At 69.9% G+C, this 19,680-nt stretch overlaps 3 protein-coding genes across 3 annotated transcripts in view; 1 reads left to right on the top strand and 2 right to left on the bottom strand.

The window, feature by feature from the left end:
• The first annotated feature begins 847 nt into the window (after nt 1–847).
• SLC38A8 (solute carrier family 38 member 8) lies at nt 848–6,761 on the top strand. The gene is made up of 10 exons (XM_056135636.1): nt 848–1,027; nt 1,576–1,774; nt 2,175–2,304; nt 2,533–2,604; nt 2,792–2,885; nt 3,880–3,994; nt 4,404–4,551; nt 4,631–4,824; nt 6,147–6,198; nt 6,657–6,761. Exons 1-10 carry the CDS (start codon nt 848–850, stop codon nt 6,748–6,750), a joined length of 1,278 nt encoding a protein of 425 aa, XP_055991611.1. The 3' UTR covers nt 6,751–6,761.
• The window catches only part of CDH13 (cadherin 13), a 1,034,759-nt gene continuing 1,017,278 nt past the window's right edge, over nt 2,200–19,680 (bottom strand). The window contains exon 15 of the mRNA XM_056135632.1: nt 2,200–2,212. The gene's annotated coding sequence lies outside the window, so the exon portion shown is untranslated. The remainder of the gene's footprint in view (nt 2,213–19,680) is intronic.
• Nucleotides 8,240–18,923, bottom strand: NECAB2 (N-terminal EF-hand calcium binding protein 2). Its single transcript, XM_056135637.1, has 13 exons — nt 18,677–18,923; nt 18,529–18,553; nt 16,690–16,798; nt 16,197–16,222; nt 16,027–16,124; nt 11,254–11,390; nt 10,268–10,386; nt 10,086–10,165; nt 9,428–9,481; nt 9,207–9,319; nt 8,585–8,662; nt 8,397–8,488; nt 8,240–8,329 (listed from the first exon to the last, which is right to left on the bottom strand). The coding sequence occupies exons 1-13, from the start codon at nt 18,890–18,892 to the stop codon at nt 8,301–8,303; spliced, it is 1,176 nt and encodes a 391-aa protein (XP_055991612.1). The 5' UTR covers nt 18,893–18,923; the 3' UTR covers nt 8,240–8,300.

The following is a 19,680-nucleotide window of genomic DNA, read 5'->3' as shown; positions in this document are numbered from 1 at the left end:
GCCCCGCGACCCCACGCGATGCCTGACGCTGGAAGGCCGGCAGCTGGACTCCACTCATGCGTGCTGATGCAGTTAATGAGGGTCCGAGGGCCGCCAGCACCGCCACCAGATTAACGGCACAAAGCCACTCTGAGCCCCTGAGACTCCTGACCTCCTGCCCGCCTGCCCGTCTCAGGCAGATTTGGAAGGTCAGGAGGAGGTTGGTTCTGGGGGGGGACCCCTGCCAGGGGACTGTGGGGATCATGTGATCTCCCCGGGGAGGTGGGCTGCAGGGAAGGGCCTGCCGGGGGTCCCCGACCACCCTCTAGACCCCCTGATTGAGTCCAGATGGACCCCCTCAGCTGGCTGTTGGGACCCAGGGTCTGGGGACTGGCCATCCTCAGGTGGGTGAGGTCACCAAACCAGTGACAGGTGCAGGTGTCCTGGCCCGGGCAGGACGGCGGGAGCTGGGGGCTTACTGGGGGCCTTGGGCCCGGATAGCCCTGGAGAGGGTGGGGAGGTGCAGCCCCTCTGCTCTAAGCTCTTCCTGGGCTGAGGAATCCGGCGGGGGTGAGGCCCGGCCCCTCTCTAGGCCTCCTGAGGCTCCGCCCACAGCTGTGGCCTGTCCCCCCCCCCCCTTTTCCGGCCAGGGGCAGTCAGGACTCTTCCACCTCAGGCTCAGGCTCGGGAGGTGACCCCTTGGCAGTGCTGGACTCTTCCCTCCCGGTCCCCTGGAGCGAGTCTGAGCTGTTGGCCACCAAAGCCGGGCCTGTCTCCGGCCCGAGTCGGTGGGTCCCACCTGGTGTCAGAACTGGCCCGGCCCAGGACTGAGCCGGGAGGGCGGGTGAGGACCCCTGCCCTGCCGGCCATGGGGGTGCAGAGCCCAGGAAGCGGCGACCTCGCGGGGGAGCCGCCCCCTGCTGCCCGCCTGTCCTCGGCGGGTGCCGTGGTCATCCTGCTCAAGTCTGCGCTGGGCGCCGGCCTGCTCGCCTTCCCCTGGGCCTTCCACAGGGCCGGGGGGCTGCTGCCTGCACTGCTGGTGGAGCTGGTAAGCGCCCACGCAGGGCTGGGGGCCGGGACTCACCTCCGCCTGCTGGGGGTGGGAGGGTTGCAGGGAGACGCGCGTGGCCGGCAGGCTGGGTCCGGGGGTCAGCGGGCAAGCGCCTTGCTGTGCCTTCTCAGGGCGTCCACTCGGGGTTCAGGCACGGGCGGTTTCCAGGGCACCACTGAGGGGGCCCAGGCGGCCTGAGAGCCCGGCCCCTCCCGGGGTGCCGAGCCTGCGGCCCTCGGGGCTGGGACACGCCCGGAGCATTACCTCATCACTGGTTTGGGCTGGGAGCCACACTCGGCGATAATGGGGGCGGCTCTCCGGCTCTCGTTTTCCCACTTGAATGTCAGGGCAGAGCAGCAGCCCTGGGGGCCCGGCCCCCCACCCCAGCCTGCAGGGCCTTGGGCGCCCCGGGAGGCAGGGAGGAGACTCAAGGCTGCCGGGAGGCGTCTGCACCCGGAGGTCGCGCCGGTGGGGCCCAGCTGTACTCTGCAGGGCGGGGTGGGGGTCTCCGGCTGGCCAGACCCTGCCCACCGCCCTGCCCGCAGGTGTCCCTGGTCTTCCTCGTCAGCGGGCTGCTCACCCTGGGCTACGCGGCCGCTGTCAGCGGCCAGACCACCTACCAGGGCGTGGTGGCGGCGCTGTGTGGCCGGGCCTTGGGCCGCCTGTGCGAGGGCTGCTTCACGGCCAACCTGCTCCTCATCGCCGCCGCCCTCCTCAGGGTCATCGGCGACCAGCTGGAGAAGCGTGAGTCCCACCGGCCCCGCGTGGGGACCCGGACCCCCCCCCCTGCGGGCGGCAGATTCCCCTCTCCTCAGCCCACCGCCCCCACGACAAACCCCGTTTCTGCCCCTCTCGGGGGGCTGGGGGAGTTCAGCCTCACCAGGGGCGTGCCCGGCCCCCGGGGTGCCTCGCCGCAGCGGTTTCCATCACTGGAAGCCTCACGCAGGCAGTGGGTGCCCGCCCCGACTCCGCCACCCGTGGGCTCCTTCCCAGGGGGACAAAGTCAGACCCTCCGGTCTGTCCCCAGCTCCGCTCCGCCTGGGGGGGCGCGTCACCGAGAGGCAGCGAAGGTCCGGGGGTCGCGGTGGGGTCCCGCCCTGGCGGGGGTGAGCGGCCCGTGAGGTCACTGTCCCTGTCCCCGCAGTGGGCAGCTCCCTGCTGCCCGGCGCCCCGCGGCCCTGGTACCTGGACCAGCGCTTCGCCCTGGGCCTCGTGTCCCTGCTGCTTCTGCCGCTGTCCGCCCCGCGCCACATCCGGGGCCACACGCTCAGCAGGTGCGCCCATGGGGGCCTGGCCACCCCCGGGACCCGGCCCGGGCGCAACTGGTCTCCCTAACACCTGGTATGGGGGTCCCATCCACCGGGTATCGGGTCCTGTCCACCTGGTATCAGGGGTCCCGTCCACCTGGTATCGGGGGTCCTGTCCAGCCTGTCCAGCCCTGGGCAGTCTCCCCACCTGGGGGACCTGGACCTGCCCACCAGTGGCCTCCCCTGGGCCCTCAGCTTCCTAGGCACGCTGGCCGCCTGCTACCTGGCGCTGCTCACCGTGGCTCAGTACTACCTGGGGCCCCCGCGGCCCCTCCCGCAGCCCGGCCCCCCCGCCCAGGTGAGTTTCAGGGTGGCTGGGAGTGCCGTGGTCTGTCCTCACACCCAGGGGCGTGTCCCTGGCCAGGGGCAACAGATGGCCAGCAGGATGCGGGCTCCCGGGGCGGCCCGGGGGGGCAGGGGACAGGCTTAGAGCCCGGGGGGGCGCCTGGCCCAGGTGGGGCCGTGGTTCTGACCCGGCTTCTCCCTGCAGCCGCGCCCCCGGCATCTCGGCCCTCGCCGTCTTCCCCACCATCTGTTTCGGCTTCCAGGTGAGGTGGGCTTGTGGGGGTCCCTCCCGTGCTGGGGGCAGCAGTGCCTGGTGACCTGCACTAAAGCCGGATCCAGCAGCGTGTGGGGGAGGGGGTCGCCCGCTTGCGGCTCGGGCAGATGCTTCTGTGTGGTGGGCTCGGCCTGGCCTTGGGCACCCCGACCTCTGACCCCTCTCAGCCCTGGGCAGATGCCTCTCTCCCTCTGAGGGGGTCCTGCGGCTGAGCCGGCTGGGGAGGGGTGAGTGGAGAGGGGCTGGCGGTGGGGGGGGGTCAGGGCAGGACCCCGGGACGCCTCCTTGGGCCCCCTCCCCCTCCCCCCTCTAGCAGCTGAGGCTTGTTTTCCTGGGAGTGGGTGGGGCGTGGAGGTCGCAGGGGGAGGTGGGGAAGGGCACGCCCCCCACACACTGCCGGTCCCCAGGCCTTGCTGGGGGAGTGCAGACCTCCCTACCCCGTGGGGAGACTGCATCACGAGCCCAGGTCTGCGGGCTCTTAAGCAGCCTCACAGGGCCCCAGCCCGCCCTCCCCTGCGCTAGATCTGGGTGGTCCCAGGGCTGCTGCCTGGCCCGCGGCTTGCGGGGTCCTGGACAGGGCCACACTCATGGGGGACACGGGCGTCACCGCACGGAGCCCTCGCCTGCTCACTTCTGCCTGCCTGCCTGCCTGCCTGGGCTCTCTGGTGCCCACACAAAGGGGCCTCGGGGCAGGCAGTACCCCCAGCTCCCAGGGGTCCCTGCAGGGGCTCCCTGCTCCCACCGCCCCCAGGAGCCCCCTGCAGGAGCCCCGCGTGCAGGTCACTGTGACAGCTGCAGTGATGACCCCCCCCCCCGCGCCTCTCGTGGTGGGCTCCCCAGGCAAGGGGTCTCGCCTCGCCACAGCCCACCCTGCCCGTGTGGCCCTGACCTGAGCCTCGGGGCCCTCCCGCACAGCCTCGCCCAGAACCGCCCCCGCCGCCTGGGCCTGACCCACAGCCACGGAACCCATCCATGTCTTCCAGTGCCACGAGGCCGCCGTGTCCGTGTACAGCAGCATGCGTCGCCGTGACCTGCGCCACTGGGCCCTGGTCTCGGGGCTGTCCCTGCTGGCCTGCTGCCTCATCTACTCCCTGACAGGTGCGGGGGCCCCGGGAGCTGCCCGGGGGCGGGAAAGCACCCCCCCCCCAGAGAAGAGGAAACTGGGGCTCTGGGTTTCCTGCACGTGGCTCAGCTCCCAGCTTGCCCAGCAGTTGTGGCCATTCATCGGTGCCGTGGGCCTCAGTTTTTCCCACCTGGACAATGGGCTTATCCTGGGCGCCCCGGGGTGGGGGGTGAGTGTGGAAGGCTCGCGCTGAGAAGGGAAGGGGCCGTTTGCTCCGTGATGTCTGCCCGGACAGGCCGAGGGGGAGCCCGGACCTCCCAGTTCTGAGGCTCCCACAGCTCCTGCCCATCGGCAGGAGGCAACTCAGAACCGCGGGGGTGGAACCTTCCAGAAGCTTCCGTCAGGCGGCAGGTGCGAGGGGGTGCTGGACCTTCCCGCCCGCAGGGGTGTTCGGCTTCCTGACGTTCGGGGCGGAGGCCTCGGCCGACATCCTGCTGAGCTACCCGGCCAGTGACCCGGCCGTGCTCGCGGCCCGCGTCCTGTTCGTGGCCTCCGTGGTCACCGTGTACCCCATCGTGGTCTTCCTGGGGAGGTGAGTCTGCGGCTGCGGGATGCTGCCCGCGGGGGTGTGGGGGGTGTGGGGAGCCCCCGCCAGCCCACCGCGGCCCCAGGTCGGTGCTGCAGGACTTGTGGCGGAGGAGCTGCTGTGGAGCCCTGGCTGACCCCGCGGGGCCCGCCGGCCGGGGGCTCCTGACCGCCCTGTGGGTGGCCGTGACGCTCGCCATGGCCCTGCTCCTGCCCGACCTCGGCGACATCATCGGCGTCATCGGGGGCCTCAGCGCCTTCTTCATCTTCATCTTCCCAGGTGAGCGGCCAGGGGACAGCTGGGCTGGCCAGCCTCTCCAGGGGGCGCCTCGGGGCCGGGAGAGCAGGCGGAGCCCGCCCGCCTCTGGCACGGATATGGGAGCACTGAGGCCCAGGTTGCCGCCAGCTTGGCTCCCCGTCTCCCCTCCACCCCTCGGTGTGAGCCAGGGATGTCTGCCGGAGCAGCCCAGGGTCGCCCAGGCTGGGAGCCGAGATGGGTGCTCAGAGCAGGGTGGTGTGAGAGTGGCTGGGGCTGAGGGTGGGGTCTCAGACCTGTGGGTGGGGGTGACTGCACACAGTAGGTGCTCTGTACACAGCAAGCACATGTAGGTGCTATGTGTACAGCAGCTGCATTGTACACTGTTTTGCTTCCAGTGGGGTCCTGCGTACAGTAGGTGCCATGTGAACAGCAGGTGTGTGCAACAGATGTGTATACAGTAGATGCCATGCGCATTGCGGGTGCTGTGCACAGTAGGTGTGCAATAGGTGTGTATACAGTGGGTGCCGTGTGCACAGTAGTGCCATGCACAGTAGGTGTGTGCAGTAGTAGGTGTGTATACAGTAGGTGCTGTGTACACAATAGGTGTGTGCAATCATACGTATACAGTAGGTGCCGTGTGCACAGTAGGAGTTGTGCAGAGCAGATGTGTGCAATAGGTGTGTATGCAGTAGGTGGCGTGCTCATAGGAGGTCCTGTGCACAGTAGGTGTGTGCAATGGTAGGTGCCATGCGTACACTAGGTGCTGTGTGCACAGTAGGTGCTGTGCTATGCACACAGCAGATGTACACTCAGCAGGTGCTGTACGCACAGTAGGTGCTGTGCATATTAGGCGTGTGCAATAGACGTGTATACACTAGGTGCTAAGCTATGCACACAGTAGATATATATATATACACAACAGATGTGTATGCAGTAGATGCCATGCGCACTGTAGTGCTGTGCACACAGTAGGCGCTCTGCCAGTGCGACATGAGCTCTCCAGTGAGCCCATGTTGAGAGCTGCGAGCAGCACACACTGCACTTGGGGGACCGGGTCCTCAGCCCCACAAGAGAAGCAGCCGTCCGCCGGCGGGCTGTGGAAGAAGGGGAGGCCTTCGCGGCGGCCCCCAGGGTGGGGCTGAAGTGCTGCTCCCGGCCAGGCCTCCGGACCAGGCTGCAGGGCGGCGGGACTCACTCCTGGGCACAGTGGGTGCCGCCCAACTCCCCACCCACACCAGGGGCAGTGGCAGGGGCCTGGGTCCGAGGCAGCACACTGACCCTGGGGCTGCGGGGGGGTGTCCTGGCCTGTGTGTGCTGCGGGGTGACCTCCCACCCCCTCACAGGTCTGTGCCTCATCTGTGCCGTGGGCGACGAACCCATCGGACCAGGAGCCCGGTGAGTCTCTGTGGGGCATCTGCAGGGCTGCGGGGGCCGGGCCGGGGCCCGCCCTCTCTTCTGTGCAGAGGTGCTGCGGGGCCCCGATGGGTCCTGGGGTCTCGGGGGTCCCTGCCCTTCCTGCCGAGGCACGGCCGACCCCCAGGGGTCTGTGCCCCGCAGTGCACGCTTGGGCTTGTTCCCTCTGGTTAGAGGGTCCCAGGGGCCTGCGAGGGCATGTGGCGGCCGTGGGCTCGACCAGGCCCTGCCCATGTTGCATTTGGGGGTCCCCAGTATCTTCTCCCTCCGGCCCCTTCCTTCCTGGGGGCCTGCACCCACCCCCCAATATGGGAAAAGGGGCGAGAGGGGTGGGCAGCTCGTGCCTCTGGGCCCCGTTCTACGGAAGCACACGTGGGGGGTGAGCAGAGACCCCTGCATGCCGGGCCCTGAGCCCCTGGCGGACGTGGCCTCTGTTGCAGGCGCGGCCTGGAGGCCTGGGGCGCCGTGTCGGTGCTGGCCGGGGCCTTCATCTTCGGGCAGAGCACGGCCGCGGCGGTGCTGGAGCTCGTCTGAGGGAGACGGACGCCTCGGGCTGCCCGCGGGGGGTGGCCCTGGCCACGGGGAGACAGAGCAGACCCTCCCAGGACGCCTGGACCCCTTCCCCGCGGGGACCCCCTGCAGCCTTCCCTGCACCCACCAAGACCCTTCCGGAAGCCTGAGCATGTGCCAAGGGCAAGGTGGCAATGGGGCTGTGGGTCCTGCGTGGAGGCTTGTGCTGAGCGTCCTGGCAGCTGCGTGGACGGAGGGGCCTCGGGAAGGGACACCCACTTTGTCGGTGCCGCTGGCAGCAGGGGGCCTGCCTGGCTGCCGCCTGCCGGGTTCAAGAGCAGCGGGGGGACATGGTGCCCACAGATGTCTGGAGACTTGGCAGGGGATGGTCTGAGCTGACCGCCTCCATGGGAGCAGCTGTGCCCGCCCGCCCGCCTGCAGTCCCTGGGGGAGCCAGGGGCTTCCCCCCGCTGGGTATCGCTGCTGTCCCCGGAATCAGCCCACGTTCCCTCTTCCTCCCGCCCTTGGGTGTCCATCTTTGTGCTTGGCAGTCTGGGGGCCGGTCCATGCCCATGTGCCCCTCCCAGCCGCAACTGCTGCCAGCCGCTCCTGGAAGCCCGCCCAGATGAACTGGCAGTGTGGGAGTGGGACACGGCTGGGCGCCAGGCTCTCTGGCTCCCGAGGGTCTGCCTGCCCACCCATGGCCTCGCTCGCTGCGTGTCCTTCCCAGCAAGGGGCAAAGCCGTGGCCCCGAGTCCTCACTCGTGCTGACCCTGCGGGGCCAATGTAGGAGGCTGACTGGGAGCACTGCCGGAGGTGTGGCTGCTCGGTGCGACCTGGGAGTGCCTCCCTCTGGGGGGGTCAGGGGTGTTCATGGTGTCACTGCCTCGGCCCCCTGGGCAGCCGTCAGCAGCTGTGCCACCCCGGGGCCAAGCTCAGGGAGGGAACTGCACGGGTGTCGCCCAGCCGAGGGGAAAGTACCCGCTGCTGCCACCAGGGGGCGCCCGCCCTCCAGAGCGGAGCCTCTCCCGCCTCCTAGAATGGAAACTGAGGCCGGGTGGGCGGGGGACACCAGGGCACGCTTGGCAGGAGTCTCAGGAGTGACTCGGCCCCGCCGCCCACCCGGGAGCCTTCACTGGGGTCCCGGCCACCTGCTCCAGCCCGGCCGCCCAGGGAACCAGCCGCTGCTTCTCCGTGGGGGGGACACTGTCCACTCCCGTCGCTGACCCATCACATCCCTGCCCCAAACGTAAACAGGAACCCGAGCTCGCGCATCTGGGGCTCCGCCCTGCAGGCGGGCCCACGGCCGGTCCCTCCCGCGCCCCCCGGTCGCCGCGGACACGAGGCAGGACGCGGGCTGTGGCCAGCGGGGTTTATTGGCCGCGCGGCCCCCACGGGCGGGCGTGGGCTCCTACCGGGAGGGGGTGGGGGCATGCACGGAGGGGGCGGGGCCGGGCGGCCGGGGGCTGCATCCACCGCGGCGGCGGCGGCGGCGGCCGGTGCACGATGCTCGTATACCAAAGTTCTAGAAAAAGCGGGTCCTCGGGGAGCTGCTGGGCGGCCGCGGCAGCCGGTCACTCGCGGCCCACCGTGCACCAGACGGCTGTGGGGGGCGAGAGTGAGGAGGCGCGGGGGCCGCCCGCCCCGCCCGGGCTGGCCCCCCCGCACACCTGGCACGGAGATCCGGGCCAGCGCCTCGGGCTGGCTCAGCGTGTCCACCTTCGTGTGCCGGAAGGCCTTGCACGCGGGGCTCTGCAGGTGCCTGCGGGGGCGGGCGCAGAGGTCGGGGGCGGGGCCCGGGGCCGGCGGGGGAGGGGGCACGGCTCCCGGAGCCGGGTCTCGCTCCCGGGGCACCCACCTCTTCCACTCGGCCTCCGTCTCCCAGAACTCGTAGACGACGAAGGTGAAGCCATCGGACAGTCTCACGGCGGCCACGCTGCAGGGGACAGGCTGGGAAAGGGGGGGCCGCGGACCCCGGGGACGCTCCCGCAGCCCGAGCCCAGGCCCCGCCCCTTCAAGTAGGCCCCGCCCACAGGGCGCCTCTCCTCCCCGCGGCCCCGCCCCTCCCCCAATTGGAAGCAGGCCCTGCCCGCGAAGCCCCGCCCCTCCCCGAGCCCAGGCCCCGCCCACAGAGCGCCTCTCCTCCCCTGCGGCCCCGCCCCTCCCCCAATTGGAAGCAGGCCCTGCCCGCGAAGCCCCTCCCCGAGCCCAGGCCCCGCCCACAGAGCGCCTCTCCTCCCCTGCGGCCCCGCCCCTCCCCCAATTGGAAGCAGGCCCTGCCCACGAAGCCCCTCCCCGAGCCCAGGCCCCGCCCACAGAGCGCCTCTCCTCCCCGCGGCCCCGCCCCTCCCCCAATTGGAAGCAGGCCCTGCCCACGAAGCCCCGCCCTCCCCGAGAGCAGGCCCCGCCCCTCCGAAGCAGGTGCGCGAGGCCCCGCCCCTCCGGCCCCGCCCTCCCGATAGGCCCCGCCCCGCCCTCACTGGAAGCAGGTGCCCGCGGCCGCCGTGGCGCGCAGGTACTGGCGCAGGGGCTCCAGGAAGTCGCTCAGCTGCTCGGGGCACACGGCCATCTCCTGCCGGACCAGCTGCAGGTGCTGGACCCCCGCGCGGTGAGCGGGGCTGCGGGCGTGCCGCCCGCCCGCCCCGCCCCCGCCCCCCGGGCACCTCCGGGCGCGCGCAGGGGACCCGGGCACCGGCCTCACCATGTCGCTGCCCTCCTCGTCCGAGAGCCGCTGCTGCAGGTCGAACCAGAGCGCCTGCCGCGACACGGCACGGGGACGCTGCAGGCCTCGCCCGCCCACGACCCGGGCGGGCAGGGCGCGAGGGGGTCCGGCGCGGGGCGACCCCCTCCCCAGCCGGAGCCGATCCGAGGCCCCGCCCCGCCCCCGCTCGGTTGCCAGGGTGACGGCGACGCTAAAAATAAGCTCCAAGCGCTGCCCTCCCGGCCGGCGCCCTCCGCGTTGCCCTGACAACGGCCCCAGGGTCCCGCCGAGCCCTTGCGGAGGGGTGGGGGTCCCGCCTGGGCCCCTCCCCCTGCAGCTCAGCCTCCCGCGGCGCGGCCCCGCCCACGCTTCCGCTTGCCACCCGAGTGCCCATCTGTCTGCCCTTTTGCAAACCAAGTGGAAAATTCAGAGCGGAAGAGAGACGCAGTCTGGGGGCCGCGGGGGAGGGCGGGGCGGGCGCCGTCCCGCAGCCCACCCGGGCCGGCCTCCCGCACCCGGGTGGGTCCCTGCGCGCAGCCCAAACGGAAAAAAAAAACAACCCTGTGCCACCTGAGAGGTCCCAGGGGGCCGCCCCCACCACAGCCCGCGCGTCAGCGGCCCACGGTGCTGGCCACGGCCACGGCCACGCGGGGCTTACCTTGCTCTCCAGCCGCGCGATCAGCCCCGCCAAGCGGCTGACCTGGGCCTCCAGGCCGTCCTCCGGGGGGTCCCGCGTGCCTGGGGGAGAGGGCGCTGAGGGGCAGCGGCGACGCCCTGGGCACCCCAGGGCCCAGGGTCCTGGGACCCGGGTCAGCGCCCTCCGCGCCCGCGTGAGCTCACCGGGCAGAAGGCTCTTTCCGGGCTCCGTGGCCACGAGCCTGTGGTTGGGGGCGTAGGGGTGGGGGGCGCTCCCGGGCCAGGCCTCCACCGCGCGGCAGCTGGGCAGGTTGTGGTTCTGCCTGCGGGTGGGCGCATCTTAGGAGGAAGCAGGCCCCGACACCCCGCCTGGGGTTTTAGCCAGTTTTTTTTTTTTTTTTTAGCTCACACCCTGCGATGCTCAGGGTGGCTCCTGGCTCTGTGCTCAGGAATCAGTCCTGGCGGTCTCGGGGGGCCATATGGGATGCCGGGGGTCCAACCCGCCGCCCTCCCGCTGTGCTATGCTCTGCCCGTGGTGCCCCCAAAGCACTCTTCACATTTCTTAGGGTCAACCGCGGCCGGAGCGCACAGAAGCCCCCGGGAGCCATGATGGGTGGGTGGGGGCTGCCCACACGGGACCTGCCTGGGACCAGGCTGCCTACTCACGAGGGGACATCGGGCAGGTCCTGTGTCCACACCCCTGTCCTGCGCCAGCTGCTTTGGGACATGTCAGGATGCCCGGGGCACCGCCCCGCGTACCCAGAGGGCCGGGACTCAGTGCCCAAGTGCCCGCCCCACTCCACGCCTCAGGATTGCTGCCCAGGGCATGTCCTGGACCCCAGGAGCTCAGCCAGCTGTCGGGGTGGTAGGGGACGCTGGCGCCCCCCAGGGGAGGGAGGGGCTGGGGTCCAGAGTCGGTGCTCCCCAGGCCGCAGTGAGACTGGTCACCTAGGGGCTTTGGAGTGCCCGTGCGGATGCCAGCACCTGAGCCTCGAGAGGAGCGAGCACTGCTGGAGAACCAGGCGGGCCCCTCCAGCTCGGCGTGAGGGTCAGACACAGGAAAGGGAGCTCTGGGCCAGTCTTGGACCCGAGCCGCCAACCCTAGCAGCTCAGCTGGCCTCAGGGACTGCGGCCTGGCCTGTGGCCCAAAGACCCCGACAGAGAGCCCCCCCCCCAGCGCGCCCACCCACCGGATGCGGCTGGTCTGCTCCTCGATGGCCTCCACGGCGCTCTCCACGGAGCTTAGCAGCGAGCGCACCTGGCTGGCCGTCTCCCTCAGCAGGAAGCGCGCCACGAACTGGTCCACGCTGCTCCCGCCCTCGTACACCTGCAGGGAGCCGGGGGGGAGGGGCGTCGGCAGGGGGGGCTGCGGGACTCCCCTACCGGGCCTGCTCCCACCCCGGCTCTACGCTGTCCAGGGTCTGAGTGCGAGAGGACCACAGGATGGACACACAGCGCCCAGCCCAGGAAAGCGGCGAGCGGGAGCTGCTGTGGTGGACAGGAGGGTGACACCAGCTGTGCCTGGGACGGCAGGGGGAGGATGGGGGGTGGGGGGGACACAGCCGTGGCAGGCAACAACGGCTGGTGGCAAGAAGCCCAAGGTGGTGACGGTGCCAATGGTGAACACGTTAACAGTGATAAGGATGATGCGGACGGTGGAGATGCTGGTGGGGTTTCAGGGATGACGTTTTCGGGAGGAAGAACTCACTCTCCCTCTTTCCTCTCCTTTGAGGGGCTTTGGGGGGGTCCCAGCGTGGGAAGGTTCAGAGGCTCTGGGGGAGTTTCCAAGGCCTGGCAGGATAGCAGGATAGCACCAGGGTGGGGGCCACGAGCCCCTCCTCGTGGAACGAGCCCAGGCCGGGGCAGACCCTGTATCCCTGTGGCGGGTCCCTGACCTGCGGCGCCAGAGTGAGAAAGGCCTCGGACGGGGGGGGCGCGAAGGAGGGAGGGGCAGAGCGCCCCCAGCTGCAGGCGGGCCCAGAGACCCTCACGCACCATCTGCCACTGTCCTGGGGGCAGTGAGGTCCCCCCCACCCCGTGCAGCCTGCAGGGGGCAGAAAGAGCGAGTGTGAGAGAAAGGGGCCCAAACCCCAGGAGCGCCAGGGAGGCCAGAGAGGGGCTGTGACCCCGGCCGGGGAGGCAGAGGGGCCCACCCTGACCCCACGGGAACCTCCACCCACAGCCCTGAAGAGCCGCTGTAAGAACCCGCCTGAGTATCTGCCAACCGAATGCAGAGAAGCCGTCGGCAAGACCCAACCACCGACCGTGAGAAACTCAGTCCACGGGGGCGGGGGTCTTCCCCAACACTCACACCCCACTCAGACATGGAGGGGAAAAGCTGAATGGCTCCCGCTAAGGCGGGCAGGAGACGGGGCTGCCCACTCACCACTCCCACTATCCGGGGACACTCGCCACAACAGTGAGGCAAGAGCTAGAAATTCAGGGCACCCAGACTAGCAACGCCGTCAAGACCTGCACCGTACGCAGGCGACGTGCTCCGAGTCTCAGAAAACCCTCTGAAAAGGCTCCTGGAAGTATCCGGCATCCAACAACAAAACCAACACACGAAAGCCTACGGCCTCTATGTGCAGATGATGGGACACGAGAGAGAGAAACGGAACCCAAGCAACGGCTCGTTCAAAGCTCAGCCTGAGTGCCAAGTACCCGGGAGGGAGCCGAGGGAGCCAGGTGGCGACTTCTTCACAGAAAACCACGGATCACGGGTACGAGAGAGACACACGGCACGAGGAGATGGAACGCACGCCCTGTGGGACAGGAGGTGCCTGGACCCGGGACCCCAGGGGCCGGGGGGAGGTGCTGCCTGCAGCCGGGTGTCTGGCTAACCCGGCACACACCCTCTCCGGGAAGTCGGGGGCTTCTGTGTCCTGAGAGACATCAAAGGACGGGGAGATGGTGGCGCCTGGCCAGGGCTGGGGTTTCCATGGATACGCGGTGTAAGGAGCTGATCCGGTGCCCGGCAACCCTGGGCTGTGACCCCCTGGGTCACCAGGCAGGACGCAGAGGTGGACAGAAGGTGCCCTGGGGTCCGGCAGGGCAGCACAGTGGAAGGGCGCCTGCCTCGCATGAGGCCGGCCCGGCCCCCCAGGAGTGAGCCAGGACCACCAGGCATGGCCCCCTAACAAAGCGAAAATCAAGTCCTGCATGGATCTCCCAGGCTAGTTTGGGCACCCTGGTGCTGCTCTGGGCTGGCTCACAGAGGCAGGCGGGGCACCCGTGGGACCCGGACAAGGGGCTCGGCTTTGGGGCTGCGCCCACAGCCCTGGGTCCTGGACGCCTCCAGGGCCAGCGTGACAGCAGGCGGAGTTTCACCTTCAAGAGCGGGTTTAGCAAAGCCCTGAGGACAGAGACGGAAACCGGCCCCGAGACCCCCAACCCAGGCCCCCGCGCTCCGAGGTGTCCAGGGGCCACCAGCGTCCAGCGAACACAAGCCCTGCCTCTCCTCCAAGTGACGACAGGGAAGTGCCTGATGAGGCCAGAATCACGCTGACCGCAGGGCAGATACAGACAGAAACAGAAATAATTACAGGCCAGCGACTGGTGGAGATGGAACATTCTCAACCAGGCGCCGCGGCCCGAGTACTGGGGGCGGCTCTGAGGCCCCGAGCACTGGGGGCGGCTCCAAGGGTCCGAGTACTGGGGGGCAGGCCGGGAGCTGTGCAAGGTGCTTCCTCACCAACTGGACTTGGCCTCCGCCCACGGTCAGTGTTGAGAGGCAGGGGGGCTTTGAGCAGGGACCACGCTCGTCGGGGTGACCACTGGGGCCGCCCTCGTACCCTGGGTCTTCCTACTGTGCCCGCTTCCTGAGCTACCTCAGTGTGTTTGACATGTAAAATGATCATAGCCGCTTCCTACCCGTGAGGCAGAGTGTGTCCTAAGAAAGCGAAAGACTTCACGTCACCAACGTCTGACACGGAAACAGGAATTTCATCTTCAGTCTATTCTACGTTTGAAATATGTATCTGGGGCTGGAGCCATAGCAAGGGGGGAGGGTGCTGGCCTGGTACACGGGTCACCGGGGTTCGATCCCCGAGCACCGCCAGGAGTGATCTGAGTGCAGAGCCAGGAGCCAAGTCCTGAGCACCTCTGGGGTAGCCCCAAAATGGGAAAATAAATCAGGAATTTAAAAATCTTCGTTTTACATTGAAAAAACATCTGGGGGCCAGAGAGTACCACGGTGATGGTACTTGCCTTGATGAGGAAGACCTGGGTTAGATCCCCGGGCACTGAGCTAGGAGTGATCCCTGAGCACAGAGTCAGGAGTCAGTCCTGAGCACAGAGCCAGGAGTCAGCCCTGAGCACAGAGCCGGGAATCAGCCCAGAGCACAGAGTTGGGAGTCAGCCCTGAACACAGAACTTGGAGTCAGCCCTGAGTACAGAACCAGGAGTCAGCCCTGAGCACAGAGCCGGGAATCAGCTCTGAGCACAGAGCCAAGAGTCAGCCCTGAACACAGAACCTGGAGTCAGCCCTGAGCACAGAGCCGGGAGTCAGCCCTGAGCACAGAGCCGGGAGTCAGCCCAGAGCACAGAGTTGGGAGTCAGCCCTGAACACAGAACTTGGAGTCAGCCGGGAGTCAGCCCTGAGTACAGAGCCAGGAGTCAGCCCTGAGCAGAGCAGGGAGTCAGCCCTGAGCACAGAGCCAGGAATCAGCTCTGAGCACAGAGCCAAGAGTCAGCCCTGAACACAGAACCTGGAGTCAGCCCTGAGCACAGAGCCGGGAGTCAGCCCTGAGCACAGAGCCGGAAGTCAGCCCTGAGTACAAACCCTGGAGTCAGCCCTGAGCACAGAGCTGGGAGTCAGCCCTGAGCACTGCCAGGTGTGCCCCCAACAGGACCGAAGAGATGGTACAGTGGGGAAGGTTCTGCCTTGCCTGAGACTGACCAGGGTTCGATCCCCGGCATCCTGTATTGTCCCCTGAGCACCACCCGAGGTGATTCCCGAGTGCAGAGCCGGGAGTGACCCGGAGCACTGTCGTGTGGCCCCCAAACTAAAGAAAAATAAGTAACATTCTGGATGCCGTTCTGCCTCTTTCTTTTGAGTGGTGACGGGGACCACGCAGGGCCGGGCCATGAGCCGGGACCCCCGCAAGCCTTGTCGCCGCCCTGCAGACTCTGGCCGGGAGCAGCGTGGGGCCCAGACAGAGGCGAGGCCGTGCCCACCAGCGGGGGAGCCGCCCGTCCTTCAGGGCCCGGCCCGGGGGGCTGGTCCCGGGAGCCAGGGCTGTTCCCGGAGAGGACCTAATAATAGAATCCACCCCGCCAGACTTGGGCAAGATCGGAGATCATTCTGGAATACCAAAAGCATCTGAAAACACGCAGCCACCTCCAGGGAGGAACAAAGCGGGAGGAAAAAACACCAAACAGGCTGCGGAGGCTCTAAACCGGGTTATTAATATTGTAATTAGCCGAGGAACGGCAGGGGGAGGAGGACGGGCCAGGACGCGAGGCCGGCGGGAGGCGAGGCGCGGGCGGGCACTGTCCTCGGAGTCCACGGAGCAAAGACGCCCACGCGGGCCGAGATCGGGCAGGGGCGAGGCCAGCCCAGCTCAAGCCAACAGCCCCCGGCACCACCTCTGTGGCCCCGAACAGAACTCGGATAAACCAAGCACGGGCCATTCTCGACAGCCAGAGAAGATGCGGGAATAGGGGCGTGGCCACTGCGACCCCCCCCCATGCCCTGCACCCCGCACCCCTGGCCCCTGCGGGCCTATTCCTGGAGCTGGCCCAGCAGCAAGGGCCAGAGCAGCCGTGATGTCCCTGGGCCCAGCTGCCACCCACACACAGAAGGCTGAGGCCCACTGGACACAGGCCTGGGGTGACCGGGGGAGTCCCTACTGCCGTGGCAACCAGCACAGAACCGCAGGTGCCACGGGCTTCGCGACCACGCCCCACGCCCTCCCCCCCATCCCCTCCATCCCCCATGCCTGCGTGGGCGCCGGCCTCACCTTCTTGGTGTAGCCCATGGCCTTCAGCACCGAGTGGTTCAGGGCCTCCAGGGAGGCCAGCACGTCCTCGTAGTCCCCCATGTGGTCCACAAAGTAATCTGAGGAGGGCTGGGGTCAGGGGTCAGGGGTCACGGCTCGACCCCACACACCCCAGCTCGGTGGGTTCTCACCACACAGCTCCTGCGTGTCCACATGGCTGCAGAGAGAGAGGGTGTGGGTGCCTCAGGGACCCGTCCAGGCAGACGCCCCGAGGCGAGGAGCAGGGGTCTGGGCTGGGAGCCCCCCGGGCCAGTCCCCTGCAGCCCGGGCCCGATGCCCCTCCGGAGTGACAGGGTCTGTCCCCAGGGGCTGGGCAGTGCGCAGGGGGCCAGGCCAGGGGCAACTCTGCAAGAAGCCGTCCCACCGCTGCCAGGAAAACGGGTTGGGGGGCAGAGGGAGGAGGGGTAGGTGCTGCCCGGGGCGGTCCTCCCCGGTCTGCCGGACAGGGGCGTGCTTGGGGCGCCCCAGGAGGGAGGGCTTTGCAGAAGGAGCCCATGCGGGGTCCTGGACTCCAGGAGGTAACGCTGCATGACCCAGAACAGCCTCAGCCTGGCCTGCCCCAGCCCCGGCCTGCGCTGACCGTCCCCGCGGGGCCGAGGGGGGTGTGGGGAGCGGGGGGCTCACTTGGTGTTGTCCGAGTCGATGGCGTGGAACAGGCCCTCCAGCTCCTGCTCGCTGAGCACGCCGTCCGAGAAGAAGAGCTGGAACTCCTCCAGGGACAGTTTCCCGTCGTCTGCGGAGAGGGGCGCTGGGCGGCCGCACCCCCACACCGCAGAGGGCACCCCGCCCGCCTGGCCTCTGCCTGCAGCAGACCCCCGTCCTGGCCTCCCGAGAGGGGGTGGCTGGAACTGCCCTTGGGCCCCTCCCTCGCCCCACCAGAGGAGCGGGCAGCAGGGGGCCACTGTCTGTCCTCAGCGGACGGCGGGCGGGAGGCAGACGCGGGCACCGACCTACCCGGGTTTCTCGCGGCCTGCTCTGGCGTGGGAAGGAGGCCTGAAAACGTGCGTGCGTGCGTGCGTGCATGCGTGTGTGTGTGTGTGTGTGCGTGCCCGTGGGCGCGTGGGGGGTGCGGGGGGAGGCTGCCACCAGCATCTGCTCTGCCAACGAAGGTGTTTACCAAGTTCAGATGTGCTACTCTTCCCAGAAACCCAGCCAGCCTCGCCCCCACTGCACACGTGCGCACACACATGCAAAACACACGCGTGTGCAAATGCACATGCACACGTCTGCACATGCACACATGCACACGAGCCCACGTCCGGCAGGGGTCAGTGCAGGAGGGGCCCTGCTGGAGGGGGGTGCACCGCACACCCGCACAGGCCGGCCGGCTCCGGGGGCAAGCAGCTGGCCGGGTACCTGCGTGGGCAGCAGGAGTGATGGCCAGCCGGGCACTGCCCCTCCCGCGAGCGGCTGACATTCACCTTCAAAGCACGGCCAGTCCTAATGGCCCCCTGCGGCGGCGCCCCCGATGCTCCCGGCCTTCAAAGCGCCCAGGCGGGGGGCCAGCCCGTCCCGCCTCCACCCCCGCGCCCAGCTGAGCCCGCAGAGCCGGTCTCCCACAGGCCAGGGGCTGCTCTGGGCGTCCCTGTCTACACCGCACACCCGTCTACACTGCACGCCCACCGCACCCATTCCGACTTCCATGTGGCAGAGCTGGGGCAGGCAGGACCAGCCCTGTCCCAGGGGTGGGGGGGGTCCCCGGGCCTCAAGGGGCCACACGTGGGTCCCCTGCAGCCTTGTCTGGGGGGGCCTGACCGGGAGAGGACGAGGAGACGGGCGCTGGGGCACACACAGGCACGCACATGCCACTAAGCGCACAGACTCATCACACGTGTGTACACATGCAGGTGCACACAAGGGGTACATGTGTATACACACGCGCACACCCCCCACGGGCTTCAGAGACCCCCGCAGGCTGCTGCTGTCGGCCCAGCGGGGGGCAGTGGGTGCCCCCAGCCCCCACCTGCCCCCAGGAGCGCACCCCGGCTGGGCAGGGCCCCGTGCTGGCTGGGGGGCGTGTCCCCAGGCTTGGCCAGGCAGCACATGTGACAGGCATGTGTCAGGCATGAGAGAAGCATGTAGCAGACGTGTTAGGTGTGTGGCAGGCAGGTGACAGGCCTTGCAGGTGTGACAGGCGTGTGACAGGCGTGTGCTGGTGTGTGGCAGGCGTGTGGCAGGCATGTGACAAGCCTTCCTCCTGCTCCCCCGCGCGTGGCACGGGTGCGAGGGCAGCTGTGCCCAGGCGGGAGGTGGGTCACGCACCCCGCGGGCCGGCGCTGGGCAGGGCCCTCGCCCGCCGTCCACTCGGGGCTGTCCAGGATGGACGTGAGGGGTGGGGGGCCCCGGGAAGGGTCTGGGCGTGTTACAGTCCTACGGACGGGGAAACTGAGGCCCCGGGGACAAACTCGGAGCTGTCCGCCCCCCACCACCACCACCCGCGGCTCCAGGTCCGAGGAAACTCACCGTTCTTGTCCGCCCGGCGGAAGATCTGCAAAGAGGGGAGCGTCGGCCCGGGCCCGCCGGGACCCCCGCCCGCCCCGTCCCCTGCCCGGGAGGGCCCCCCCGGGCGGCCGGCGCGGGGGTCGCGCCCCGGGGCGGGGTCCGCACTCACGTCCAGGATGACGGCGGTGCCGCCGGGCGGCGCGGCGGGCGGGGGTCCGGGCCGGGGCGCGGCGGGGGCGGGGGCGGCGGCGGCGGGGGCGCGGGGCTCGCCCATCCTGGCGCCCACCCAGCGCAGCAGCCCCCCGAGCGCGCGGCCCTGCGGCGGCGGCTCCCGGAGCAGCCTGTGCGCGCCGGCCCTGCACAGGCGCGCCGCCCGCTCGCACATCGCGCCGCCGCCGCCCGGAAGCCCGCCGGCCCCCCCCGCGCCGGAAGCGCCGACCCCCGCCCCGCCCGCCCGCCCCGCCCCCGCCGCGCCCACCCGCGCCGCCCGCGCCCGCCCGCGCCCACCCGCGCCCGGCCCGCACGTGGCCGCGCCGCGCCGCGCCGCCGCCGCCGCCGCGCGCCCGCGGAGGGGCCGGGCCGGGGGGCGGGGGGGAGCGGAGGAGGGGGTCCCGCCGCCCCGGGCAGCCCCCTAGGCGATCCCACGCCCCCCACGCGCCCGCCCCCCGGCACTCCTGCCCCCGGGCTCCGGCCCCGGCCCCCAGGCGCCCGCGCCCCCCCCACGATCCAACCCCTCCGGGCGCCCCCGCCTCAGGCGTCCCCCCGGTCGCCCCAGGGGTCCTCCCTCGCGCCCCCAGGCCTCCCCCAGGGTCCCCCGCCCCACCGGAGCCCCCCACCCCGGGCGCACACGCCTCTCCCCCGGGGCCGTTCCCCCCAGCCCCGCCAGGCATCCCCTAGGCGATCCGACCCCTCCGGGCGCCCCTCGCCCCCCCACCGCGTCCCGCACGCGCCCCCGGGGGTCCCCTCAAGGCCCTCCCGTCGCCGGCCTCCCCCACGCGCCCCCCCCAGGCACTTCTGCCCCCGGGCTCCGCGCCCCCCAGGCGCTCCTGCTACCCCCCTTCCCGTCCCCGACCCCCGGGCGCTCCTCCCCCTCCCCCGGGGCCGTGTCCCCAGCCCCGCCAGGCATCCCCCTAGGCGATCCCACCCCCCCTCCGGGCGCCCCTCGCCCCCCCC

Source organism: Sorex fumeus, unplaced genomic scaffold (genome assembly GCF_029834395.1).
Source record: "Sorex fumeus unplaced genomic scaffold, SorFum_2.1 ptg000122l, whole genome shotgun sequence".
In the NCBI taxonomy this organism is placed as follows: Eukaryota; Metazoa; Chordata; class Mammalia; order Eulipotyphla; family Soricidae; genus Sorex; species Sorex fumeus.
The sequence above is the reverse complement of the archived record's forward strand: the minus strand, read 5'-3'. Positions and strand labels throughout refer to the sequence as shown.